General features: G+C 39.9%; 1 protein-coding gene across 2 annotated transcripts in view; it reads right to left on the bottom strand.

The window, feature by feature from the left end:
• The window catches only part of pik3c2b (phosphatidylinositol-4-phosphate 3-kinase, catalytic subunit type 2 beta), a 37,919-nt gene that overhangs the window by 20,287 nt on the left and 3,011 nt on the right, over positions 1–14,621 (bottom strand). For both annotated transcript variants that reach the window (XM_079482649.1, XM_079482648.1), the window contains exons 2-11: positions 10,455–11,279; positions 10,258–10,358; positions 9,142–9,302; positions 7,520–7,640; positions 4,599–4,710; positions 4,160–4,239; positions 4,007–4,070; positions 3,554–3,700; positions 3,213–3,246; positions 1,781–1,976 (exon numbers count right to left, since the gene is read on the bottom strand). In XM_079482649.1, coding sequence (XP_079338775.1) covers positions 1,781–1,976; positions 3,213–3,246; positions 3,554–3,700; positions 4,007–4,070; positions 4,160–4,239; positions 4,599–4,710; positions 7,520–7,640; positions 9,142–9,302; positions 10,258–10,358; positions 10,455–11,204 — 1,766 coding nt within the window. In that variant the 5' untranslated portion in view covers positions 11,205–11,279. The remainder of the gene's footprint in view (positions 1–1,780; positions 1,977–3,212; positions 3,247–3,553; positions 3,701–4,006; positions 4,071–4,159; positions 4,240–4,598; positions 4,711–7,519; positions 7,641–9,141; positions 9,303–10,257; positions 10,359–10,454; positions 11,280–14,621) is intronic.

Genomic DNA, 14,621 nt, shown 5'->3' on the forward strand with positions numbered 1-14,621 from the left:
GTGTGTGTGGTGGTTGTAGGCCACAAAAGATTTGCAGAAGTTGGCCTGTTCTGACCCCCACATCATGTTTACTGTAGGAGGTGAGTATCAACAGAACTCTAGTGCTTAAAGAGTCTGTTTTCATGCCCTCCACTTAAAATGTAATGCATAATTCATACTAATAATCACTTTTATCATCTCATAGAGGGTTTTTGTTCATTTTGAAACTTTAAGGCTCCAGTCATTCGTTGAAACTGTGCAGAACCGTTTTCTCATACGTACATTCTTCACAATTTCTCTATATGTTTTCCACAAAAACAAGTGTGTCATAGAAGTTTAGAATGGTATGAGGAAATGTCATTATAATTTAAAGGAACAGTTCACCAAAATAAAAAATGAAATGCTGACTTTCCTATAAAATATGAGGTAACTGAAGATAAGGGTATAAACATTATATGCTCATTACTTCCAAAATAAATCGTACAATTTGACTCCTAAGGAAACCCCTCACAATTATTACTTTGATCATGAGAAAACAAACAATCCCCTTGACATCTACATGCCTGTTTGCCTTTAGATTTAGCTATCAAGCCCCAACTAAACTCAAACACGTATTTGGGTTAGTTCATAGCGGTGACCACCTTTGTACTCCTAATCCCAAAATGATCCAACATTATATCATTCATCCTCAAACAAAACTCTTAGAGACTCCAAAATGGGATCAACTCTCTAGAGACTGACACAAATAGAAGAGAAAAAAACATTCCCAAGCTAAATAAATCCCAGAGAGGAAAGAACAACAAGCCATTGAAATGCTAACGTTACTAGTTTGGAATACAAATGCGAGGAAAACCCAAGTAGCGAAACACTCATGGCTCTATGTCCCTTTTTGGTTATGCTCAGTGTTCATCTGATGGGACTCTAATTGCTTGGACCAGATGGCACGCAAAAGTCTCAGCCCTCCATCACACAGGTGCCTGGTACCCAGCCTGCCCTCTGCCTGGACCACACAGGTCAAAGGTCACACACAGTTCTCATGTACACGCCTTTGTAATGACTCGTTTCCCAGTCAGCATCAGTTTCAGAGCGAGACAAAGAGCATCAGCCCAGGTCACTGGGTGGGAGAGACCATTCCTATCATGTGCGGGGGAGGGAAGGGATGTATTATTTTATTACTGAATGGCCGGGTGAGGTGTGGTGAAATGTAGGGTTTGGTCTGCATGGTGGGAGCAGTCGCCTCAGTTTGCGCTGTTTTGGGTTAGTAAAGGTGTGGAAAGGGAAAAAAAATAAGGTATGGCATTCTCAAGAGATCCCTTGCTATCAGCACTATAATGCTGAATAATCACGCTGGATTACTGAAGGAGATCAGCAGTGAACAGCTGGTGGATAGCTGCGTTTGTTTCACATTCCTTTACTTCGGTCTCCACTAGGGTCAACTTTTCCTACAGCTTCATCATTTCCACAGCCCCCACAATTTAAACAAAGAATCCAACATTTAGTTACGTTTGCGTGGCACCTTAACATATTAGTACTTGGCTTGCCACTCCAGTACACAAAAAAAAGGCCAAATAAGGCAAGCAAGAAAGATGATATGACGAAAAGCCTTGTCAAAAAACCTGTAATTCCAGATCTCTGTTTGTCTTTCCAAAACAAACAAGACGTTTCGCAAACGTGAACTCGCATGACTCTAACAATCAACTCCTATTCATGGTCTACATGACATTCATATCACAATGTTTAAAGCGTTACAGAAGAAATCTTTATTTCACAGAATGATGGAACCAGAGGAAGGAAGCATTACCTGGCAGCCCATGTGATTGGAACGCGATGAGCCGCGTACACGCTGAAGGACAGGACGTTGGTGACCATGCCAGCTTCCTGTATTGGGGCCGTTGCTCTGCTGCTCTGTGGCATGGTGTGGAAATTTGCATTGAAAGTGCTACAGTACAGCTCCACAAGATCCAAGATGGCTGCGGTCAATTTCTCTACTATTTTTGCTGTAATGGGAAAAAAACACTAGGGGGTCACAATGCTTTTTTTGCCCACAGAGCACCAATCAATCTTTACATTTGGCCGTTGTCAGACATCCATTGTGCTAGCAGTTGACTCTTGCAACACTATACATGTGTCTCACATAATTCCAAACTGAATCAATATTTCAGGTCCATTTATTTGGCAAATAGCCATGTAAGGAGTAGGATAATGTACAGTGGACATTATCGCAAAATCACCCCCTCAGGATGAGACGAGATCCCTCACCTACATTATTATTATTACTGAAAGGTATTAAATAGTTGGTTCTTTGGCCATCTAAAGCTTTAATAACACCACTTTCCATTCGGAATACAAATATAGATTTTAAAACTGCGCTCGCGGTCTTACTAAAAATTCATGTCCATACATTTATACACATCCACATCACAACACAATAACATTGACAATACCCATAGACCCCCATACATTTGCCATTCATTTAGAATCCCAAGATCTACTTTGTTCCCCAACTTTGATTCATCAATTTTATCGACTGATAAAGATTTTTAACAGATATAAATCTGACCAGTCTAGTTTGAACAGAAACCATACTGTATGACACTTTGTATCACCGATTGAAAAAACTAAAGGATCTGTTTGCTTGCACCAAAAGATCTTAACCTCCCAAGACAGTATATACGTTGTTGTAAATTACAGCAAACATAGTCCATATGTTCACAATCTCAATTTCTGTTTTATGTAAAGTCACTTTGGTTTTCCAGAATATCCGCATCAAACACAAAAACACAAGACAATTTCCTTTTATATCTTCATTTATAACAAGTAAATTCATGTCACACCAATTCACTTGTCTGTTTATGCTAAACTGATGCTTCCTGGAGTCATCTTCAACCCCAGAATAAAAATACCATCTGGAATTTTTATATATGCGTTTATATACAGATGAGGATCAAACTGACAGTGTAGAGTAAAAATAAAGCATACGATTGAACCTTTGAATAGTTTAAGTGTGTGTGGTGGTTGTAGACCCCCAAAACTAGCAGAAGTTGGCCTGTTCTGACCCCCACATCATGTTTACTGTAGGAGGTGAGTATCAGCAGAACTCTAGTGCTTAAAGAGTCTGTTTTCATGCCCTCCAGGAAGTGATGCACTTTTGTGGTCATTACAGAATATATAGTTTATCCAAGCTATTCCCTGAGAGTGACAGAAAGTAGAAAAGAACAGTATATGTGCCGTACCTCGGTTTTCTTTCTTCGCCAAGACGCTAACATCCTATGAAAGCAAACAGACACACACACATATAAGCAAGCATACTAAAGTGATACACACAAACTGAAATTTCTCTAATAGAAACAAAACATGCACGGGTGAAACGTATCTTCAGCAACATTACAAGTGCTAGCGGTTTAGGAAAAGCACAAAATTATATGTCTGGTCATTTGAGGGACTAGAAACTGCAACAGTGACACATCAAGAAACAGCAGTTCTGAGGAACAGCCTGTTAATACATGCTTATCAGATGTCAAACTCTTCTCATATTGCGTGTGACTGTGTAGGAGAAAGTAATCAAAGGCACCACCTTCTGCACTTTAGGCTGTAGTCTACAGGGGCACGCTGGCAGCTGGTTCAGGGCAGCAGTGATGTCAGGTGTCTCGACAGCTGCTAGAGAGCTGCACAGGGCCTTTACTGACTGAACTAACCGCTCCACATGCAACGGCAACTCGGACTGTGAAAGACAGAAAACCAGATTAAAGCATAAAGTGCAAATTCAAAATTTTAAATGAAGAACCTTTTTTGCTTTATATGCAGATCAATTTCATTTTTCAAGAAATTAACCACTAACAATAACAAGGACAACAATATTGTCTTAACCAATAATATAAGTTTAGGTGTGTGGCTGTCTGCTTGTCCAATCAATTGAATACGAGTTTGAAAGAAACGTCTTTGAAAAGCGTGATATTTGCAATTCCATTTGGTAGGACAGACAGCACGTTACCTTTATTATGAACAGTATCAGTTTGATTTAGCTTACCTCTGATAAATGGAAAGATTCAGCTTCATTATAAAAGGTATCCAGAAGTAATGTCAAGGCCTCCCTGTGTCACACAAAGAATTATTATGCATCAAATAGTAGATAGTCAAAACTCAAAGACAACAATCTAAACCTTTCTTAATCTCTTCTCACCTGGTCACGGTCTGTTTCACTGGCCTTTCTTGCAGCAGAATGTTATGGTTCATGGTGGATTGAGTCTCATCATCTTCGGTCTTTTAGATAAAATGCCATAGATGTTAACGTTGTGCGATGAATGTTTGCGTGTTGTCAAAGTGCAAAACTTTCGGTTACATAATCATTTCACACATGCATTTATTGCACTCCTAGAAACCTTTAAAGATTTTTTCTCTTGGCTGAAGTCATTAGAGTGAAGAAGTAGTTTAATAGTCTTCAATGTTAAGTTTAAGCCAGGATATCAAATACAAACAAACTCGATTCTGGGAGGTCTTAAGTCACAAGTACACAACAGGAAGATTTTGGGGGTTTTGAGGTCTAAAATGTTTCCTACAGGTGTTTTCTGTGGTTCCAACAGATCGAACGAAAGAAAAACACGTGTCAACTCGGATCTTACCGTTCGAACGAGCTCCATGTTGATTGAACTTCTTTTGGTCAGAATGAGTCGAATGTCCCAGTCGAACTTCAGACACTGTTGGGTGTACTCGAAGCTCACCAGAGTCTGATTGCTAAGCAGAACGAGAAATGACAAAAGAACTTTACACTGCTGCCCTTGAGTCAATTTCTTGGTTTATAAGTTTACAAAGCAATTCAGGCCTTCATTGTAACTGTGTGTTCACACAGAGCGCGAATGAGGCGTCAAGCGCGAGTGATTTACATGTTAAGTCAATGCAAAGACGCGATAGACGCCCTTGCGGCGCGAATAGCGCGAAAGAGGCGGCGCGAATGGCGCGAATGACGCGTATTGCGCGAGTTGAAAAATCTGAACTTTGGCGAAAATTTGCGCCGCGTTAACCAATCAGGCGCCTGCTCGAGTAGTGACGTAGACGACGTAGCGAGCAGAGGCAGAAATAAAAAATGGAGGACAAGCTCATCTCAGTGTGTGGACACCCGGAGCTATATGATACGTGTTCATAAAAATAGGAATAAAAAGGATCTTGCTTGGAAGAAAGTGAGTGAGGAGGTCGGAGGATCCGGTAAATTGTAAAAAGAATTTCGTGAAGCAAATTTCACTCGCGAATGACGCGAATAGCGCGAATGACGCGAATTTCACACGCGAATAGCGCGAATGACGCGAATTTCACGCGCGAATAGCGCGAATGACGCGAGTAAACACAAAATGTTCAAGCGTCAAACTACTCGCGAATAGTGCGTTTTGACGCCTCATTCGCGCTCTATGTGAACACACAGTAACTGAATTCTCAAAGACAAATTCTCTTCAAACAAAAAGACAACCAAACATACACACATATAGATATAGGTTAATCTTAATAACTTTTATATACACATCTTCTTGAGAGCTAAATACCCTTAACTACACTTTAATGCGAGTACCAGTTAGTAGAGAAGTCAGCTTAAGTAAAGATTTCTGGGTTAAGAGAATACAGCTGTACGTTTAAGTCGGAGTAAAGTGACATTAAATTATGTGTTCCAAATTTGTCACATAACAGAAAAGTGTTATTAACCACCCAAGCAAATTTCAATGGAGAAAAAAACATCCAAGTAAATAAAAGTTAGCAAAATCTTGGAAAAATAAGCAGGACTCTGCTCTGAAACGCTGGGGGCGTGCCTGCTGTTCGCACTGAAGCCACACCCATTCACATTGCTCAATCTGAGTCTCCAGTAGGCTATAGGTAAAGATTTTTATGGGAGGATTTGAATTCAAACACAAGCAAGTCAATGCGCGCAATATTCAATAGATAATTAAGGAGTTGGGAACGGATGACTGTTTAACAGTTTAACGCTACAAAGACACAGAAGTATGTAGTACTGAATTGTGATGCGTTTCAGCAATACATTTCTAACATCTATAATGTGTTTAGAAACAATTCTCAGAATTCTCTTTACCTGGACTTTGAGATTTCTGGGTTAAGACAATACAAGTCTTGAATTGTATTTATACTAGTTCAATATTTAGCACATCAATGGCTTGTCACACAACACCTAACCTTTTACATTTGGGAAAATTAAGACAAAACAGCCCGAAAGAAAGCTATGCTAAAATTTTTCAATAAGTTGTCATAAAATCACTAATGCTTATCCATTACATATTCATGCATTCATAAAATTTTGCAAATACTTTGATCCTAGCCGTGTTGAGAATTAAGTTACAGATTTATAGATATTTAACATTCAACAATGAAGGCAAATATAATGTAACATTTGTAAGGCAATAGTTCATATGCTTCACAATTGCCTTTGTTCATTAGTTAACCCATTGGTTCATATTGTGTATTAATAATGTGAACTATGAAGATATGACAACCAAGGTTATTATTACACATCCAGGACATTCAATGTAAAGATAGGCACACTATAACGCACTAAAGAAACTAAATGAATTGACTAGTTTAGTCTACAAAATAATTTCGCTGCAACATTGCGAATTGTTTTTATTGTCAGACCCAGAAAAGGCAAACGGTCTAGTGTTCGGAAACTGAAGCACATTTTACTTTCAAAGTACAATCATACACAATGTACCTCCTTTTTCACAACCCGGTTATCAGGAAGGGACACACTTCCTACCGCACAGCTGCAAAACCAACCAACTAAAACGCACACATACACACACCCAACTGAACACCACCTGCTTTCAGCAGAAAACACTGTTTTGTCCTTTAACATAAATCCTACAAATCATCTCCTCAAAAAAGACAAATGGCCTTTGATTTTTTTTTTACAAAGGATTTATAGCCAAGGACGCCTCAAAAAGGTGGTCGTGTAACGGGGGAAACCCAATGTGGTTAAAGCAGACCACAGACATAAGCACTGCTTGTTTTAATGCAACCACAATTGATGGTTCGCAGTTATACTGCGGAAGTTTTTCGACCACAAACTGCAAATCTTCAGCGGACCCCTTTTCTGAAAAATTGGCCTATTTCCACCCGAGCGGTCTTAGAATGGAAGGGCTTGTAAAAATGAGGTTCATTATGCTATTGGCTAGAAACTTTTTAGCAACACATTGCGCATTGGCAGGCTGTAGTGGACAGTTGTGTCAGTGTTGCTTCGAGAGATATTCCATCCACTTGCTCATACTTTGGTGGGCATAAAGCCTCTAGGAAACAGACATTTAAAAACCAATCCACTGTCAACAAGCATTTATAAGAAGCCTAGATTATGAACTACTGTGTCCACCCCACAGAAATCACCTGCATATGTTGCATAAGTCACCAGCATTGGATAAGAGTAGACAGAGGCTTATTTCTCCTTATTCAACCAGCTTTATTAGATAGAAAGACCATAATGGACTCGCATCAAACTAGCATTGAATTGCATCCACATTAAAACACATAGAAAGATGGATTGCAGATTTCTTACTTTTTGAGGAACTCAGCCTGGCCGCAGATTTTCATCAGGTAATCGTCGACATCAATCATATCCAGATCCTCGTGGGTATAGCAGAGAGTCTGATAGATCAGCAGGTCGATGGTTGAGGATCCTGAGGAACCAGAGAAATGTTTCATTTGGAAAAACCACTACAGAAACAAACCTACGTGCAAAAGAGATTCTTCGTTTGAATTAACTAGGCACAAAAATAAGAGTCTTTTGTAACGTGACATTTAGGCTGATGAGATACCAACTTCAAAATATCTTCTTTTGTGTTCTGCAGAAGACAGAACGTCATACAGGTTGGAAATGACAGAGTGAGTTTAAATTATGACGAATTAAATGAACTGAACCAAAATGACTTTTGTAATCGACATCCTTTTTACATCTAAATATCTATATAAATGCTTCGTTGTCATTTAACTTCCCCAAAGAAGACTTTTTAATCACATGGTGACAAACAGATTTAAGCATGGCAAACAAAGAAAAAAGGGAGTGCAGAGTGTCTCTAAAGTATCGGTTTATCTACAGTTAGATCAATAAGAGGTCTGAATTAGTGACATCACTGTGCTGACCTTCCAGGAAACACACACACACACAACCATATGACCCAGATACAGCTCATTGGCACCTAGTGATCTGAATATAAACGCTATATAACACAAAGAAAACAGGTGGGAGTTTTCCTTTACAGAACTGTTCGCCACTACACACAGCAGAGGTAGGGATGAACCAGAGAAAGGGAATCCACCCTTCCTTTTACACCCTGACAGGGCAAATGCACTTGTGGGGTCACAGTAGGAGGCCGTGTCTGAGGAAACGCCCCTCTCTCCTTTCACCTCATGTCTCATCTACTCTCCTAGTAATGAATCTATCTATCTCAGAACATGAGGACAGACTTATTTCCTTTTTTTAGGTTAGGTCTGATGTCATAAAAGTCACATAAAATGATGGCCAAAATCAGAGACAGAGAGGGTGAAATGGAGTGTGCAGGAAAGCGAAACGTCAATTATGACTAAATGCCTAAATGTGTACCATATTACAATATTGTCTGACTGAAGCGCAACCAAAGGTCAGAGGCGGTGCACTGCACTTCTGATCCAGTAATCAAACATTATGGCGAGATTTCCGTTAGTGTGTATACATAACAAAGCTGTTATACACGCTGCCACAATATGAGAGGGAAATCATTCCAAATGACAAAACAAAAGAAAAACAAGTGCAGTGAATGTGTGATTGTGAAAACATGTTTACTACTCTCGAATCTCTCCACATGAGGCCATAATCGGTCCTTGGGTGTTTGAGGGGGGGACTGTGAGTGTTCCTCCGAGCAAGTGAATGAAAAGCTGCCTCTTTTTAATAGAGTACACAAAACAGATGGCTGGCAGAACGCCCATTCAGTGTAATGCTATTAAGAGAATTCAGGGGCCAATGCCTCTCCAGTCCTTCAGATGAGATTCTCTGGTGCCTTCAACAAAGATTTAGGATAAGGCAAAAAAATCCACAGTGTCGACACAGCTGATATGTATTTTTTAAATATCTGAATCTACTAGTTTTGCATCGGACTAACTGTATTGTTAGACTATAACAAAATGTAAAAGTTTTGATCTTACCATCACAAGAGAATGTGAGTGGTTCTCGGAAGTGTTCACTGTTAACCGTGACCTTAATGCTGACCCCCAGTCCCTGCTGCTGTTCGTCATGCGCGACGCACGGGCTCCAAACAAAGCCTGCATTTTTAGAGCGGTCGCCACACGGGTATGCCGATCGAAGCCTGTCAAAACAGTAAACAATGCTTTCAGCTATAACACAGGGTTTCACAGTTTTCCAACTGTACACATTTGTGACCCTGGACCACAAAAAAGTAGCACGGGTATATTTGTACAATACATTGTATGGTCAAAATTATATTTCTTTGGTCAAAAATCATTAGGATAATAAGATCATATTTAATGAATATATTTGCAGGGCTCCAGACAAAAACATCTATTAAGGAGCCATTGGAAAGACCACAGTCTCTAGTCTGTCGCTAAAGCACCTCTTTAGGTAGGGAAGTGAGGTTTACTTACAGCCCACCCGCTCTATCCCTTTGTTGACATTCGGGACACTATATTTATTTGAAAGTGCAGCTTTTTCGTTGAAAACAATACAAAAAAAAACTGTAAATTTACATGGTCATCAGATAATTAATTAAAATTAATATTTTTGGTCGCAAATGCAACCATTTTAGTTGCGGTCTTGAGCCCAGTTTTGTAAATTTCCTATCATAAATATATAAAAACTATTTCTGTGAGCGGATGAAGCAAAATCGCAAACAAAAATGGCCGGAACATGCCAAAAACTTTACTCGCTGCCATCTGATCTTCAGGAATTACCCATTCAAGTTTGGCATCTATATAAAGCTTAGGATTCCTGCTTATGGCATCATTTAATCTCCGCAACATCAGCTGACGCAAATAGAGGGAGTTAAAATAAACCAGTTCCTTCTTGGCATCGACCTGCTACAGCGCCTCTGATGGACAACTTTAAAGGGAAATCTTTCAATAGAGATTTTTTACACCCTCAGATTCTCAAATAGTTATATCTCGTCCAAATATTTTCCTATGCTAACAAACCAAACATCAAGGAGAAGTTTATTTGTATAACTCTAATTTGACAAAAAAATTTGACACGTTGATAACACTTTACTAAAAATATTGGTGAGAAACAATAAAAGAGCAGTAACTCACAAGTCAAGCACGTGACAGAAAGCAGCCACTTCCTCATCTCTTTCTTCAGACACCTGAAAGAGCTCATAGCCGAAACCATTCGACCTGGACCCCAGAGATACCTACAGGACATGCATTTGAATGTAAATTAAACATTTAAACCTTGTCTTTGTAAACAAGAATTTAATTGACAGAAGCTTGGACATGAGAACACTTACCGGATCAACGGATACTCTGCGCTGGCTTCTAGTGCTCTTCTGCCCTGGAACATAAGTGCGAGGGGGAACCTGAGGAGGAAGGGTGTTGCTTCTAGCCACCGCCTTTCCCGTTTTCTCCCCATTTGCTCTTCTTCCTCGGGGTGATGGCCGATCTCCATTCAGCTTGCTTAGAGAGTCATTTAAATTATCATAATTCAGAGCATCTCCAAAGGAAAGCTTGGGCTGGTCCACCTCGGGAGTATACAAGTTCACATCCCGTGGAGCTGGGCTTCGACGGACAATGAATGGATCATTCTGCGGGATGGGATTTCTGGGTGGTATCGGTGGGGGCTCGTCAGATGGTGGAAGCCCTTTCGACAGCAACTGTGACGTTCCCTCGAAATCGTTCTCCCATTCATTTAAGATGTATCGAGGTTCCTTACTAAACTCTTCTCCCGATCTCGATAAGTTTGACACCCCGGGTTGAACATGATTGAGCGCAGGATCCGATCCGGACACGCCCTGCTGACAGTTATTCCAGAGAGGGCTGGGATCACGTCTGGGCAAAGAGGGCTCACTCCTCGATGGAGATGACTTGCTGGTGTCAGGGGGTAGTGTACTTACAGGGCCCTTGTCCTGTCGGTGTTGGGCGAGGGCATCGTACTCCATCTGCAATGCTTCTGCTAGTACCAGTTCCCTCTGACTGAGACCCAGAGATTCCAGACAGCCCCATCGCTGCTCCCGATCGTTTTGCGTCTGTGCTGCGGACATATTCCTGTAGGGGATGCCACGGTGCACTAGAGGAACGCAGAAAGGAGCCGGACCGCACTACCGGCTCATTAGGCTCTGTTAGGAGATAAGACAAAGAGACGATGTTATTGCTATTTACCACTAATAGAGATTGATTTTTATACATATTTTTTCTTTACAGCTAATTCTACGGTTACACTAGAATTTCAGAATGTGAAATATCAATGCAGATCCCTGCATATATGGGCAGCAAACAAAAATGTTGATGAAAACCTTTGGGTTTAGTTATACAATGGATTTGACGCATTGTTGGTGTTATGATGTTTTAAAGCAGTTTGCACAGAATAGGATCGTTCTTTACGGTTATTTTTCTCAAAAAGGTAATGCTGCAATGTATCTTTAATTTGTCACAGTCTTCACGTCGCAATTAATTGCAGGTTGGAGTTCACCAAACTTGACCTCTGGAATTCAAGTTAAGTTTGTAGCACTGAAGGGAAGTCAATGGAACAAAAGGTTACCACAGCATAACAGCATAAGTGCATTGGAAACAGTATTTTAGGGCTCTGCAATCTTCCAAAAAACAAAGAATCTCGATCCACAATCTGAATTGAAATAAAGGGCTGTATTAGGGGTGTGACAAGACCCTTATCTCACGAGACGAGACACAAGACTGGGTTCACAAGAATTTTAGACATTAATATAGAAGTTTATTGTGTTTCATTTAAAGTAAAAAGAAATTGTTAAAGTGAATAAAATACTATTTTCACATTAAACTTCTATATTAATGAATTATATTACGCAGTAATAAACAATGTGTAAACAAACACTGCAAAATGTTTTGTCACAAACTCAAATGACAGTAATTACAAAAAATGTATGCTACAGGCGCAGCTGTGGTTGTTTTTTCTATATGCTTTTGCATAGTGCTCGTGTTAGAAGAGGTGGCATTTCACACCGTCAGTCCTTCTTCCTCCACGGACTGAACCCTCATAGCCTTCAGAGAAACAGTTAAAACTACATAAACACATGTTTTATGCTTACATGGCACATATGTAAGAGACAGATGATCTGTTTTTGCAGAGGTTTGCCTGTTAAAATAACGTAATGTCAACTTGCAGTTGCTATAATTTACCTGTGGTACAGTCAAGAGGTCGACCGATATGGGTTTAGCCTGGCCAATGCAGATTTTTACAAATCAGGCCAGCCGATGGCCGATTTTCTTTTTTCCACCTTCATATCATACAATCTAATTAAGTAATAAGTGATAAAGAATATTGCTTAATCTTTCTACATGTCTTCGATAAATGTGTAATTTAAGTAAGTGTTTATTTTAGGGTGCAAGAGTCTAATTCATAGTAATAATGCATTGCCCAAAACTTTTAAGCACCTTCTCAAACTTTTCTGAAGCATTCATTGATTATGACCATTTAACGAATAGCAGTGTCTACCAAAGTAAAAAAAACACTCATATTACATAGCCTGCAGCTCATAAATGCGTTTTTAGTTATATTTCGCTTTTAGCCTTTTTCTAGCCTGACAGAAAAGTAGACTCTTGTGGTCGAATGCGTTTACTTTAAACAGCCATAAAAAACGCCTGCGGACATAATGTGTAAACGAGGGGAAACAACGAGTCAGGCTTTAAAATTTGGCTGAAGACTTGAAAGTTTGGTTTAATGACGAAAAACGTACCAAGCAAGCACAATGTTTCTATCCATTTCAGATTTCTAAGACACATTTAAAGTGTTCAGCGTGTCTCGTGGCTGAAAAAGAAACTCTTCTCTCTGTATGTTTATCTGGCCCGGTCACGTTCATTTGTAAAATTGGGTGCACATATTCCGTACATTTGATAGAAAGATCCACTAAAACGCATCTTAATACGAAGTTCAAGAGCCAGAGCCACATTTAAGCAGGAAGGTTAATGTGCGTGTTTTAGCCTGAAGTTTCATCTTTTAAAAAGGCATGGTTGCAGAGTGCGAGTTTCTCTGTCTCAAACGCAGCCTCAGAAGGAGAGCAATTCCCCTTTACAGAAACATTATTGATAACGTCAGAATTTATCTACCTATACAATGCGGACAATGGTTATAATTTAGCCGCTGGGCTCGTCACCAGGTTTTGGTACCCGTGCCTACATGTAGCCTAAACTTTGTGGTTGAAGGCTCGCTAACAATAGAGTTCCAAAAAGATATTTGCATTCTCAAGTAGCATCACAGAAATCATAGGGCTCTAGATATAGAAGTAGGGTTAGGGACAACTCTATTTTTCAGGTTTTAAGTTTGATATATTTTTATTTGTCGAAATGAAACATTCAAGGTCGAGGTTGACAAGGTCAACGCAATCTTTTTATACTGAAGCCACCTCTGTGGATAGTGGGGGTCTCGAGTCCCTGACACTTATTTTGGGGTTCGCAGGCTGAAATGTTTGGGAACACCGGTTTAAGACGATAGACAAGATCATGATCCTTGCGATTCCGTTGAAAAGTGTATTGAGGATGCCTTCAAGATCGATCGCGATTTACCATTGTCCGATCGCCCACCCCCATCTTAGATGTTGCCCTACAGGAATAAATGCATAATATTAAAATAAACATCATGTCCTTTCTCAAAAAGGAATTAACTTCAAAGTGTAAAACTAAGGGTTTAACTTGGTAACCCCGATATGAGCAACAATAATGATGATTGACTTTACAAGCACTACTAACTACAATTGATTGGATGAAAAGTCATGTTACGTAATTTCTCATTAACTAAAGACTTCTAAAATCACATATGGATCAGAATGAAGTTTACTAACAGACTGCAGCTCTGCATTTAGAGAAATCTGCATGTGTCGCTCTGAATTTGATAGTCCTTGGCTCTGATCATCTGGTACTTATTGTCTTTGCTTACTCAGCAAAACACAGAGCCAAGCTGATCTTTACCATCCCTCTTTTAGCAGACTAATCACTAGAGCATCAGTTCTCATACAAAAGCCTGTTCCTGTGAAGCCACAGCTGGACTGAGGTTTGGGACTGAAATCCCAAATCGACCAGGCAACCTGCTGAGAAATGCTGCTCAACTGAGTTTCAAACCAGCATTTGATCAAACTAACGCCACATGTGGTGTGCTGGCAGACTACCATACAGGCAAGCAATCTATGGACTTGGTGTTCATCTAGACTTACATAATGGAAAACGGCTACATGTGAGAAGGTCTAAAGCCAAGCTATTGTTTTTGTAATGTGAATAAACTGTATAGTGGTGCTACACACCAATGCTAGACCACTTTACCCTGCGTTTATAACTCTATGGGCTATGGTTCACCTAATAGGCTTCAAGTTAAACAAATAAAATGTGACAGAAGTTTGACAGTGGTTTTATACCACAGTTTGACTCCTTGTGACCCCTTTCCTTTGTAATTCGACAACAGTAGCGGGGGTCTTGAAACTCCACCCACAAACACA

Source organism: Barbatula barbatula (genome assembly GCF_947034865.1).
Source record: "Barbatula barbatula genome assembly, chromosome: 20".
Taxonomy (NCBI): Eukaryota; Metazoa; Chordata; class Actinopteri; order Cypriniformes; family Nemacheilidae; genus Barbatula; species Barbatula barbatula.